General features: G+C 44.9%; 1 protein-coding gene across 1 annotated transcript; it reads left to right on the forward strand.

The window, feature by feature from the left end:
* Positions 1-227: 227 nt before the first annotated feature.
* On the forward strand, positions 228-10,414 carry LOC109554195 (pregnancy-associated glycoprotein 2-like). The gene is made up of 9 exons (XM_019954508.2): positions 228-280; positions 2,615-2,756; positions 3,721-3,838; positions 3,986-4,104; positions 5,470-5,663; positions 6,607-6,723; positions 8,232-8,373; positions 8,459-8,557; positions 10,268-10,414. Exons 1-9 carry the CDS (start codon positions 228-230, stop codon positions 10,412-10,414), a joined length of 1,131 nt encoding a protein of 376 aa, XP_019810067.2.
* The last annotated feature ends 4,171 nt before the right edge of the window (positions 10,415-14,585 follow it).

A 14,585-nucleotide genomic window follows, 5' to 3' on the forward strand; every position in this document is an offset into this window, starting at 1 on the left:
AGATGACCGTAGAAGTCTCTGTATTCTGATAATTTTCTAAGATCATTCACCAAAGACAAGGATGGAGATAAAAATTTTATCAAGAACTTTGTATTTTTATCAGATCCATTAGTGCCCTAAAGCGGACAATTAGGGCAGGTTAGAGCACATATAACTAGAAGCTCCTGGTCACCACTGCATGCTAAGGAACTAAAGCTTCCCTGAGTACTTGGAGCCAGGAAAGAAGCATGAAGTGGCTTGTGCTCCTCGGGCTGGTGGCCCTCTCAGAGTGCATAGTCATGTAAGTATGGGGACTGTAAGTGGCATCATCTTCCTTTCTGGGTTAGAAAGAAATAGAATATTTCCCTGATAGTCTTAAAGTTCAACTCTTACTTATTGATAAGCACCTTTCTATAGGTACTTATCCTTGCTTCTTTAGCCTTGGGCTTCCCAGGTGGTGCTATTGGTAAAGGACCCCTGCAAATATAGGAGATGTAAGAGATGCGGGTTTGATCCCTGGGTCGGGAAGATCCTCTGGAGAAGGACATGGCAACCCACTTCAATATTTTTGCTTGGAGAATCCCACGGGCAGAGGAGCCTGGCAGGCTGTGGTCCATTGGGTCATATAGAGTTGGACAGGACTGAAGGGGCTTAGCATGCATGCATGTGCCTTGCTATAGAAACTGTGGGTCCCTGGGTCGAGGTACAGGTTTGCATGGTTGCACAACTCTTGGAACACCATCATGTGGTGACCTGCTGAAAATGGGACTCCTTGTAATTGCAACCTGTACAAATGTATGTGTGGTCCTGTGGAATAGCATTTTTCTACATTTTATTCTAGGTGTCCTCTCTGTTCTCTCTCTACTTCAGTGTGTATATGTCTATGTCTGCATCTCTGCTTCTCTCTCATTTATCTCTCCATCTCTTTGGAAGTCTCTGTGAGTGCAGATCTGAGAGGATAATAGGCAGGAAGGCCAGGGGTCTCCAAACGGACAAAATAGCTTGCAAGTGTCAGACATTTTTATCTCTCAAGCAGCAGGAGGAAACCAATTAATGATATATTTTTCTTTCTCTATACAAATTTAAAAGGAGGTTTCTCTTAAAATACTGTGTTGCCATAATGACACTTGGTTTTACCTAAAGTTAACTATTCTCAAACATTGAGATAACCAATGCATTTTTCTTATGGACATGTTTGACTTAAGCTATGCTAATGTGCTATGCATTTACCCCAAACTCTGTCTTCAAGTCGGTTCCGCCTCATGGCTTAGAACCTACTTGACGAACCAGCATGTTATACTCAGATATTGTTCTCCTAATCTATGTAAATAAAACTATTTGTATGGTAATCTGTGCTACAAGACTCAAGTTAATCATTTTATGGCCCAGGATGAACATTTGATGCCAAGATTATCCCAAAATTCATCTTATGGGTGAGGGGCCTGGTGCCATTCTGAGTTTTAAGATATTCCTTTCTTTCATTAACCGACTGCTAGTGGAGAAGGCAATGGCAACCCACTCCAGTACTCTTGCCTGGAAAATCCCATGGACGGAGGAGCCTGGTAGGCTGCAGTCCAGGGGGTCTCGAAGAGTCAGACACGACTGAGTGACTTCACTTTACTTTTCACTTTCACGCACTGGAGAAGGAAATGGCAACCCACTCCAGTGTTCTTGCCTGGAGAATCCCAGGGATGGCAGAGCCTGGTGGGCTGCCATCTATGGGGTCTCACAGAGTTGGACATGACTGAAGTGACTTAGCAGCAGTGACTATACAACATCCAGCTGAAGACTAGCAGGGGGGTACTCTTTCTGCCCTCTTCTGATGCCTATGTCAGAAGCTTTCCCTGTCTCCTTTATACTTTAATAAAACCTTATTACACAAAGCTCTGAGTGATCAAACCTCATATCTGGCCCCGGATTGAATTCTTCTCCTCTGGAGGCCAAGAATCCCGGCCATCTTTTAATTCAGCAACAATCTTTCACATCTCTCCATGTTGTTTTTCCTTCTTTTAATGTTTCAGTTTTGACTCATCCTTGCTTCTTTAGCCTCTTAATTTCCCTAATTTGTTTCCTATCTCCCAGATTCTTCTCTCAATTCTCTGTTCCATTTCTATTGGAGGAAGATAGGGAGAGCTACTTCTTTGTTATTTTACATCTCACAAACAGTGTGACTACATCCAAGTGACAAACTACTTGAATTTCAGATTTCTTCCCTGTACAAATAAGATAATGGTTCTCTTCTAGAACCTTCCTCCCTGAGCTTCCTTGAGAAGGATATAGAGGGATGGCAATGGCAATACTAATGGTTGTCATTATTGAGATTTAAGATGTATCAGATACATGATATCCATCACTTCACTTATCTCCCAAATTTTCTATATGGCGGGGGGATCATTAAATTCCACCTTTTTACCCAGGAGTAAGCTGAGAATCCAAATGGTCTTACCCAATGTTACACAACAGAACCTGTATTCAAACCTACGTCCTTGCCATGGTGTTTGCATGGCATTCCGATAATACGGTGACACTCATAAAAACGCTTGGAAAATACACAGTGTATTACAATGACAGTTATACCTTAACAAGGATAGCTAATTGTATCTTCTCTGTTTCTTTTCCTAATCCTCCGTGAAAGTTTGCCTCTAAGGAAAATGAAGACCTTGCGAGAAACCCTGAGGGAAAAAAACTTGCTGAACAATTTCCTGGAGGAACGAGCTTACAGACTGTCCAAGAGAGACTCCAAAATAACTATTCACCCCCTTAAGAACTATCTGGATGTGAGTTTATTGGGAGGATGGCTCTCACAGCGCCCCCTGGTGCTCTGGCCTAGCACTGTGGTTCTTCAGGAAGTAGCAGGTGGGATGTTGGGGCTGGGGCTCCTGCAGGAGTCAGAAACACTGAGGCACAGGGACCCCATTCCAGAGGAGAAGGCACTCTCATCCACAACTCTTGGTCTGTGGTGACTGGGCCCAGCAATGACCAGGTGGCAGGTAAACACCCATTTCTGTGTCAAAGATGTGTCATAAGTTTGAGGGAGATTGTTCCTTCTGAACTAAGTGAACCACTCAGTTACAGATGAAGGGTGAGCCATCTCCAGTCAAAAGATAAAGCCAACTGCAAAGCAAGTGTGCATCCCCAGGCAGAGGAATTCAGCTTCCACAGATGCAAGAATAACAGCAGGAAAAAGTTACTGAATCCTTATTCTGCATAAGGCCATAAGAATCTAACACTGTGGTTATTGTTATTAGATTAGAAAAAAGGGTATGTTTTGTCTTCAAAATTGTGCAGGCTAGCCTGAGAGAAAGGCAAAGAGTAAATATATGTCAAATGAAAGGGTCACCTGTGTGGTGTTGATTGGATGTTGTCTGAGTTTAGAGGGAGTGGCTGGGATTGATCAAGGAGGACCTCCTGGAGAAGGGTGTGCTCAGACTGGGTTTGAAGAGGAGACTAGAGAGCTTCTCAAATGAAGGCATCAGGACTTCCTTGGAGGTCCATTGCTTATGACTCTGGGCTTCGAATGCAGGAGGTAATTTTTCAACCCCTGGTCATAGAGTGAATATCCCGCATATCACATAGTGCAGGAAAAAGTATCAAATGCAGGCACCTCTGAGAACAAAGGCTGTGAGCTGCATGGTGATTGGAAAGTGATCTCAGGAGACATGTGACACCCAGAGGGAGGCAGAAGTGTGGAAATCGAGGGGAGCCAGATCTGCACTAACCTACCCTTCCTGGTCCCCATAGATGGCCTACGTGGGTAATATCACCATTGGAACACCCCCTCAGGAGTTCCGGGTCGTCTTTGACACAGGCTCAGCTGACTTGTGGGTGCCTTCCATCAGCTGTGTCAGTCCAGCCTGTTGTGAGTACAAACACTGCCCCCCCTCAAATCAACCCATCTTTTACTTGCCCTCTCCACCCTTCTCCACCCTTCTCCACCCTTCTCTCCACCCTGAATCTCCCTCTCCACCCTTGGCACCTGACTGACACTCATCTCTTGTGTCTGCAGATACACACAAAACCTTCAATCTTCACAATTCTTCCAGCTTCGGGCAAACACACCAGCCTATTAGCATCTCCTATGGACCTGGGATAATTCAGGGATTTCTTGGCTCTGACACCGTTCGGGTAATGTGGAAACAAAAGCTGAGTCAGGACTGACTATGGAGTGACCACTGCTTACAAAACAGATACAGGACAAGCTGGCAGGACCGTCCTACCCTAACTCCCATAGATATTGGCCTCTTACCCACAGGATCCTGTCCCTGGGGAGACAGTTTCCATAGTGACACACAAACAAATGGATTAGCTAACACAGAGAGGGGCTTGGGCTGTGGACTTGCAGCTCCTCTGCCCATGAGCAGCTCAGGGTTCATTTTGCTGGGAGCCAGAAGAGGGGGGAAAAAGCACCAACTTTTATATTCTCAGACTGTGCCAGGCACTTTCGTGGTAATAACTTGTTTAAACCTGCAACAACCCCACACAGCAGGTGCGTTGACTAGCTAATGATACAGATGAGGAAACAGATGCAGACAGCAAGGGCTTGCTGAGGTCACAGGTGTGGTAAGCGGTGGAGCTGGGCTGGCTTGTCAGAACTGAAGCTGGTGGTGGGTATTTGGGGAAAGGATAAAACTGATCTGGGGACCCTGGGTGCAGTCAAGCACTTCAGGTATGCAGGGTGGATAATCAGGAGGCCAGAGATGTAGGTGGGCCTAAGTGTGTTCTTAACGTATGGGGCCTTTGGGAGTCTAATAAAACCTATAGCCTCCCTCCCCCTAGTGCCTGAGTAGTTCACCTTTCTCTTTCTCTCTCTCTCTCATACACACTCACACAAACACACATATACCCCCAAAAGGGTATTTCCCAGGCAGTAATTTCATAAGAACCCTGCCAGAAACATTGTATAATAGACTTCTGTCCTACTGGGCAGATGCAGAATCCAAAATACATTACCATCAATTTACTCCATTTCTGTCATCAGTTCAGAGAGATGCCAGAGAAGGCTCTCCTGCTCTTTACTCATTTTGTCCACAAGGGGACACCACTGGGTCCTGGCCAGACTCAGTTGCCCCACCTGTACAAGAAGGCATGAGGCCAATTTGACTCACTCAGATGGTGTTTTTCACAGGAGCAGATATTTTATTTTATTTATTTATTTTAATTGGAGGCTAATTACTTTACAGTATTGTAATGGTTTTTGCCATACATTGACATGAATCAGTCATGGGTGTTCCTGTGTTCCCCAACCTGAGACCCACTCCCCATCCCATCCCTCAGAATCATGCCAGTGCACCAGCCCTGAGTACCCTGTCTAAATCCACAGACCACATAAATGGAACCCAAATTCCCCTCCAGGCTAGGTCTAAAAATCTGAGGTCTACCGAGGACACACAAAGACCTCAGATCTCTGCAGTGCTAATGGCATCTCTTCCTCAGCCCAAGCCTAGACCCACTTAACAAAACTTTATGTGGGAACACTCTTCTCGCCCACAGATCGGGAACCTTGTTAGCCTTAAACAGTCATTTGGCCTAAGTCAGGAGGAATATGGGTTTGATGGTGCACCCTTTGATGGCGTCCTGGGCTTGGCCTACCCCTCCATCAGCATCAAAGGTATCATCCCCATCTTTGACAACTTGTGGTCGCAAGGTGCCTTTTCTGAGCCTGTCTTTGCCTTCTACTTGAACACGTAAGTCTGAGCTGGACAGTCCCTCTCCAAATTAGTTATAAGATGCTTTCATTTGTATGAAAATTATGCAACAATTGATACAGAAGTATGCTGAGAGATGATCTAACCCAGGAAAACTATGGCCCCAGGGCCCCACCTGGGTTCACCACTGGGGTGAAAAAAATAAATTTATTTATTTATAAATAAAGTTTTATTGGTATACAATCAGGCTCCTGGATGCAAGAGCTGGGGCTTGGAGTAGGGGGTGAGCGAAAAGGAAAACTAATGCAAGGTGTCAGGATACAAGTTGGAAGAAAAGGCAACAGGATTTGCTGATGAATTTGACATGGAAGGAAAGAGAGGGATGGTGGAAATCTTTCCTTCCTCATGAACATTTCACTGGGCACCCAGGACCAGCTAAACAATTTTCAGGAGTCAGTGCAAAATGAAAGAGTGGGACCCAAAACAAAAGTGTGGGATTTCTTTTTCAACAACTATTGGGAATTTCAAGACAGGGAGAGCAGAGGTGGGGGCCCTGCTGAGTGTGGGGCCCAATGGACAGCACAGGTCACAGGCCAGTGAAGCCAACCCTGAATGACTTGAAGCCACACCCTTGGTCTTTTCAGGCCTTGGTTTTTCTGAAAAAATACAGACTGTACAAGGGGGAAGCCAAAAGCCTTCAGCACACTGCCCTCTGAGAGTATCTGACCACTCAGGTCGCAGGAGGTCCAGGGCCTCTTCTGAAGACTGAGTGGATAGAGACCTGCTAGGTGGCCCAGGTTCTAACCTCCTCTGTGCCACTCATTAGCCAGCGACCAACCTCAGTCTGGTTCTCAATTGCTCCTAGACTCGATTTCTGCATCTGTACATGGGGCCTTATTAGGGCCTTGATGGGTGGACAGGCACAACTCTCAGACAGTGCTGTTGTTACTGTCCTCAAAGGATCCCCGCCCCATCTCTATAGATGCAAGCCGGAGGGCAGTGTGGTGATGTTTGGTGGAGTGGACCACCGCTACTACAAGGGAGAGCTCAACTGGATACCAGTGTCCCAAACTCGCTACTGGCAGATAAGCATGAACCGGTAAGCCTCTCACTCTGAGGATCACCCCAAGTGATGCTCCCATATCTGTACATGGACACAGACAAACACACAAATGCACTACCAGACACACAATTAACCGACATACACACCAACCACTACGACACAGACAGACACACAGGCACACATACAAAGACACTAGTAGGCACATATAAACATGCATAACCAGCCAGAGACACACAAGTACACACACAGAGCCACATATGAATACACATAAACACAGAAACACAAAGATACACAAATCACCCATGGGTTCATAATCACTCCAGGCCTCCTGCCCAGGGCTCTGAACAGGGTCCATCACAGGGTCCAGAGAGGCCTGTGCGCTGTGGGAGGACTGCACCCCTGAGTGTGAGGTGGGGAGCATGGTTATAGGACTTTACAGTGTGATGAAAAGAGGATCAGGGAAAATTTCCTCAGCCTGAACAGAGCTGTGATAACATGACCAACTGTCGAGGGCTACATGGGACCAAGGAAGTTAGTACAGATAAATGTCAGGTTAAAAACAGGGAAAGTCCTGAAGAAATGGGGAAAACTTGTCTCCTTAGGGAGAAGCTAGCCAGCAGTGGAGAGAGGTTGGCCACAGTCTTGGGACCCAAAAGCGACTCATAAAAAGAGACACCCCACGTCCCTAGGCACACATGGGGCAGGGGTTATAACTGAGAGAATCAGGAAGGTGGGATCCAAGAGTGGCTTGAAAAGAAGAGGTAATCATTGATGAGATTCTGTGTTTGACCCTCAGATAAAAGCTTACTGGTCCATTGAGGTTCTGTGTCTAGTCAGGTATCACCTGGTCAGGGTCTCAGGGTCTGAGCCCAGTGAGGGGTTGCTGCTCAGAGACATCCCCTCCCAGGGCAGCAGGTCTCCCCCACCCCTATGAGAATCTGCTGCCGCAGGAACCTCCATCTTTACTGTGTGTTTGTCCCATTGTTGGTGAGACATCAGATATACCTCTCTGGATGGTCTTCATTCATTATTTTCACAGTCTTCATTCACTCATTCAACAGACAAGCATTGTGCATCCACTGTGTGCCAGGCACTTTAGGGATGTGATGAGAATAAAACTCGTCCTCACATCTAAGAAGGCAAATGTACAAGAAATGACACACACACAGAGTGAATTGTCACTTTGGTACATACTAGACATGAGGAAGGGTCTACAGATAGTGATGAAGACAGGAGACTGATATACACTGGGGGAAAGACTTCCCTGGAACCACGACAGTTAAGCTGGAATCTGGAAGATGAGGAGAAATTAGCTAGTCAGAGGGGAGGGGGCTCTTCTAGGAAGGAAGCATGTGTCAAGGTATTAAAGAGCCTGGTGTATTCAAGTGCTGCATTCACGCATGTCAAGGAAGGTGCTGTGATAAGAGCAAAGGAAAAGTCAGGGCAAGAGATGAAGCTCTGGTCAGGAGACAGTCAGGGAGGGGGCAGCTGTGAAGGAGCTTTCTGTATGACCCTGATGCCCGCTTTGTCCTACTGTCTCTCAGCATCAGCATGAATGGGAATGTTACTGCTTGTTCTCGTGGATGTCAGGCCCTTTTGGACACCGGGACATCAATGATCCATGGCCCAACAAGACTGATCACCAACATCCACAAGCTCATGAACGCCAGGCACCAGGGTTCTGAGGTAAAGGGTCATGCTACAGGGTCACTTCCAGTCTCCCCACATAATAAGGATCCTCTGGGCCAACTTGTCTCCTTCTCTCTAACAGTATGTGGTTTCATGTGATGCCGTCAAGACCCTGCCTCCTGTCATCTTCAACATCAATGGCATTGACTATCCACTGCCCCCTCAAGCCTACATTACCAAGGTGAGGGGCCATCCCTGAGGGTTTGTTCTCTAAATTGGGGTTTGCAGGAACTCTTGGGCTACTGCTGGGAGGAGGGCACCCTCTGCAGGCCAAACCACACCATTGCAGATGCTGCTGATCCACTATGGCTAGGCCAGCACCTCCACAAAATCAACCACTTGAGAGTAGAGGACAGTCTGGGACATCCATCCTCCTGAAATAAATGTGGAGACACCACTCCATGATGACATAGTGGGAGTCACAAGGAGAGGGGAAACACTAAGGGCCTCTGCTCTCATAGATCTTCAGTTCAACTAGACCCCTCAGATGCAGGAACTCAGAAAGTCAGCTCTAGGGATCCCTAAAATAGGACATGTGACAAGGGGGGTTGGCTGGTGGCAGTCCCTGTGTGCTCCCACCATAATGATTAACAGTCTCCCTTTCCTTATTGAAATTGTCCCAGTTACAATAAATTACATGGCTACCTTAGACCTTGACTGCAACTTCCCCTTGCTAAGTCCCAGTTTCCCCTCTGTGAGTCAGGCTACCTGACCCCTCTATGGGGAGGTTGGATGCTAAGGTGATTAAAGGGTACACAGTGACTGCTCAGCCCTGACACAGGGTGGAGGCTTCACGTCAGCTCCCTGTGGGAGTTCAGAGCAGGCTGTTGGGCTCAAAGAAGGCTTTGAGGAACAGAGGGAATTGCAGTAATTCTAAAACCCCTGACTCATGGCACCATAGGGAGGTCTGCTTGGGTCTAGGCAAATCTGCCCTGGGTTCCATGCAAATGGCACCCCACAGTGCTCTGCAAAGGGACCCTGGGACTTATTAGGGGTGATGAGGACTATGGACCAACGGGTGGGGATGGAGACCAGAATAAGTCACCCAGCCAAGCCTGGAGTGGCCAAAGGCTGAGTGTGGGTCCAAACAGGCTTTTCAGAGGGGCTGAGCAAAGGCTTAAAGAATGTGTTGTGAGCGCTGCTTTGAATGTATTTAACATGTATAACCAACAGTGAGCTACTGTATAGCACAGAGAACACTGCTCAATCTAAGGTGGCAGCCTGGATGGGAGGGGTGTCTCTGGGACAAGGATACATGTGTATGTATGACTGAGTCCCTTTACTGTCCACCTGAAACTTCAAATACCATTAGTTAGTTATACTCCAAAACAAAATTAAAAGTTAAAAAGAACCAGTTTTGGGGACGCAGGAGAACAGACATTCTCTGCAGAGAAAACAAGGAGAAGGGGTCAGAAGGAAAGAAACAATATGAGGAGAACTAGGAGAAACTCTCTTCTTCTTTTCTTAAAAAAACTGTATTGCAGTATAGCTGATCTTCAGCATTGCCTTAAGTTCTGCTGCACAGCTAAGTGATTTAGCTGTACATATACAAATATGTATATTCTTTTTCATTAGTTAGTCAATAAATATTGAATACAGTTCCTTGCTCTAGAAGTAGGACTTTGTTGCTTATCATTCCTCTGTATATTACTTTGCATCTGATCATTCCAAACTCCCAATCCTCCCCTCCCCACACTCCTGCCATATTGCAACCACATGTCATGGCCCTTTTTGGTTTTGGATGAACCCTCATATCCCCAGCTGCTGAGAAAATCACCTGATACTTACCAAAAGAGGGAAATAAAACCAAGAAGTATGCCAGGTCTGGATATTGAGGAGGGAGTCGCAGTAAGCACACAGGCTGACTGGTATGTCTCTCTAACTCCCCAAGGCTCAAAACTTCTGCCTTAGCATCTTTCATGGGGGCACAGAAACTAGCTCTCCAGAGACCTGGATCCTGGGTGGCGTCTTCCTGAGACAGTACTTCTCAGTTTTTGATCGAAGAAATGACAGGATTGGCCTGGCTCCGGCAGTGTAAATGCTTGGACTCGTTCAGGAATCAATCAGGCTGCTCCTAACACACACTCACTCACACTAGGGCACTCCTGCCCAGCGATGCTGGTGAACTGTGTTTGGTGCTCTGCAAACTCTATTCTCAGTAAAGAATAAAATGTTTCACTCTTAATGGTGCTAAAACAAATGGGTGCCTCTTTTTGGATCTGGCAGGTGCGTCATAATCAGGGAGGATCTAGAACCAAGTTTGAACCACAAGTGAGAGGAGCTCAACTCCAGCTGGTTTCAAGGAAAGGGGAGACTTTTCAGAAGGACACTGGAAATCATGTACATAGGAACCAGAGCAGATAGAAAGATCTCAGTGACTGGACCCAAGAAATCAGAAGTCATCAGTTCTCTCTTTCTCACCCTCGCTCTTTCCCCTCTCTCTTCTTTGATTGTCTTAGCCTGACAGCTTTCTTCCTTAAGGCTTCTACACCTAGTGAGGGAGACCAGAGCTACCTGCCCTAGGGTTTTATATCCCTAAGGTGTCTAACCCATTAGGAAAGAAGCTCAGAGACCTGAGGGTTCAAGGGAGTGCTCTGACTAGCCCACCTCAGATCACATGTCCGTATGGTATCTCCAATTTTCTTGAAGAGATGTCTTGTCTTTGCAATTCTATTGTTTACCTCTATTTCTTGCACTGTTCACTTAAGAAGGCTTTCTTATCTCTCCTTGCTCTTCTCTGGAAGTATGCATTCCTTTGGTTTTAACTTTCTCTTTTCTGTTTGCTTTCACTTCTCTTCTTTTCTCAGCTATTTGTAGCCATCCTCAGATAATCAACCACTTTGCCTTCTTGCATTTCTGTGTCTTGGGAATGGTTTGATCACTGTCAAACTTCCATCATTAGCTCTTCAGGCACCCTGTCTACCAGATTTAATCCCTTGAATCTATTTGTCACCTCCACTGTATAACCATAAGGGATTTTATTTAGGTGATGCTTGAATGGTCTAGTTGTTTTCCCCACTTTCTTCATTTTAAGCCTGGATATTGCTTGCTTCTGCCTTCACAATTAGTGGCAGGTCACCACCCTCTGTCCCTGGTGGGAGCAGAGTGAAACCACACAATTTGGGAACTGATGTCCTGAGTTTGCACGTTGGCTCCTCATATCCCTAGTTGTGGGGCCTTGATCAAGTCCCTTAACCTGTTTCCTCATGAGGAAAGTGGGCATCACGATGATAATTCCACCTTGGAGAATGTATGTGTGCCTGGGAGGAGCAAGTAGCCCTGAGAAAGCTTTTTGAATTCCTGAGTCTGGAGCAAATATGAATTATTCTGCCTCTTGGGGTGGCAATCTTCTGTTTAGAGGCAACTCCTGCCACCCACAGGGCTCAATACTGAGTTATCAAAATGACTGCTGTTTCTGAACCATGATGGGAACTCTGACTGAGCCAGCACTTCTGTTTGCCTGGCTCCACCGGGAGCTAAAGAGCTGGCTTCACTTACTCCCCTCCTCAGCTTGTACAGTAGTTGATGGTGAAATGTTTTCTTTACTTGAAGAATTTCATGAATTAAATCAGAAGAAATGTTAGAATCAGGAAACCACTATTTGCAACAGCTTCATGAAACAATGGATCTAGGACAAGGTCATCAATGGATGCTAAAACCATTAGATGAAATGTTAAAGGGGAAGTTTATAATGGATGCAAGAGGTTGGCAACTCAGGACCCACTGCATCTACGTATCAATCAAAGTGGGGCAACTAGAAATTATGAGTCTCTTGGAGTGGTGCCTTAAGAAATATATGGAACAACATATGAAATACTCCAATAAAATTTGCTGAACTCAAGTCTGGATCTAAATACCAGTTTTCAGGGAAGTACATAGATAAAGGAACAGGGAAGTAATCCTCTAAGCCAGTGGACCCCAACTTTATCAGCCCTAGGGACTGGTTTCCTGAAAGACAATTTTTCCACAGGCCAGAGTGAAGGGATTATTTCAGGATGAATTAAGGGCATTATATTTATTGTGTACTTTATTTGTATTATTATTACATTGTGATATATAATTAAATAATTAGACAGCTGTCCACAAGGCAGAAATCAGTGGGAACCCAGAGCTTGTTTTCCTGGAACTAGACTGTTCCATCTGGGGGTGATGGGAGAGGGCTGGTGAGCAGCTGTAAATATAGATGAAGCCTCACTCACTGGCCTGCTGCTCACCTCCTGCTGTGCTGTCTGGTTCTTAATAGACCAAGGACTGGTACTGGTCCTGGTACTGGTGTTGTGGAGCCCTGCTCTAAACCTAATACTTGACACATTTTATGAGACAAACCACCCCATCTACTCCCACTTTTTAAATAAATGGCATAAAATGAGGGGAGATTGTTATTTAGTTAAAGTCTGAGAAAGGTCTCATGCAATATATGTGTACATTGTCTAGACTCTGGTTTGAATAAATAAACTGTTGAAAGACATTTTTCAGAGGATTAGAGAAATTTGGGTTTCCCTGGTGGTTCAGATGGTAAAGAATCCACCTGCAATGAGAGAGACCTGGGTTTTATCCCTAGGTTGGGATGATCCCCTGGAGAAGGGCAAGGCAACCCACTCCAGTATTCTTGACTGGAGAATCCCCATGGATAGAGGAGCTTGGCAGGCTACAGTCCATGGAGTCACAAAGGGTCAGACATGGCTGAGAGTCTATGCACAGAACAGATAAATTTGAACATGGACTAGATATTGGATATTAATTTAATTTGAAACAAAAGATTTTGGTGGTTATGTATATATTTGAAATGGTAACCTCTTCCTTAAAATAACTTCAGGATTCATTTTGATATATGGCAAAACCAATACAATATTGTAAAGTTAAAAAATAAAAAAAAAAAAATAACTTCAGGAAAAATGAAAAAAAAATATTTTAAAAGAAGAACATTTCAAATGAGGGTCTGTCTTTTTTTTCTTTTCCACAGAATATGTTCAGTCATTGAACATCACTGAAGTCAGTAGTTGTGCTTTTTATTTTAATTTTTTAAAAATTAATTCATTTATTTATTTTCCTTTACAATATTGTATTGGTTTTTCCCTAGATGGACTTGAATCCACCATGGGTGTATATGTGTTCCAAACATGTACTAACTAAACTAACAAACACATGAAAAGATGGTCAGCATCACTCATTATCAGAGAAATGCAAATCAAAATCACAATGAGGTACCATTTCATGCCAGTCAGAATGGCTGCTATCCAAAAGTCTACAAACAATAAATGCTGCAGAGTGTATGGAGAAAAGGGAACGCTCTTACACTGTTGGTGGGAATGCAAACTAGTACAGCCATTCTGGAGAACAGTGTGGAGATTCCTTTTTTTTTTCTTTCTGTTTTTTTTAATTTTATTTTTTAACTTTACAAAATTGTATTGGTTTTGCCATATATCAAAATGAATCTGCCACAGGTATACATGTGTTCCCCATCCTGAACCCTCCTCCCTCCCCATACCATCCTTCTGGGTCGTCCCAGTGCACCAGCCCCAAGCATTCAGTATTGTGCAGCGAACCTGGACTGGTGACTTATTTCATATAAGATATTATACATGTTTTAATGCCATTCTCCCAAATCATCCCACCCTCTCCCTCTCCCACAGAGCCCAAAATACTGTTCTATACATCAGTGTCACTTTTGCTGTCTCGTGTACAGGGTTACTGTTACCATCTTTCTAAATTCCATATATATGTGTTAGTATACTGTATTGGTGTTTTTCTTTCTGGCTTACTTCACTCTGTATAATAGGCTCCAGTTTCATCCACCTCATTAGAACTGATTCAAATGTATTCTTTTTAATGGCTGAGTAATACTCCATTGTGTATATGTACCACAGCTTTCTTATCATGGACATCTAGGTTGCTTCCATGTCCTGACTGTTATAAACAGTGCTGCAATGAACATTGGGGTACACGTGTCTCTTTCAATTCTGGTTTCCTCAGTGTGTATGCCCAGCAGTGGGATTGCTGGATCATAAGGCAGTTCTATTTCCAGTTTTTTAAGGAATCTCCACACTGTTCTCCATAGTGGCTGTACTAGTTTGCATTCCCACTAACAGTGTAAGAGATTTCCCTTTTCTCCACACCCTCTCCAGCATTTATTGCTTGTAGACTTTTGGATCGCAGCCATTCTGACTGGCGTGAAATGGTACCTCATAGTGGTTTTGATTTGCATTTCT

Source organism: Bos indicus, chromosome 29, assembly GCF_029378745.1.
Source record: "Bos indicus isolate NIAB-ARS_2022 breed Sahiwal x Tharparkar chromosome 29, NIAB-ARS_B.indTharparkar_mat_pri_1.0, whole genome shotgun sequence".
In the NCBI taxonomy this organism is placed as follows: domain Eukaryota; kingdom Metazoa; phylum Chordata; class Mammalia; order Artiodactyla; family Bovidae; genus Bos; species Bos indicus.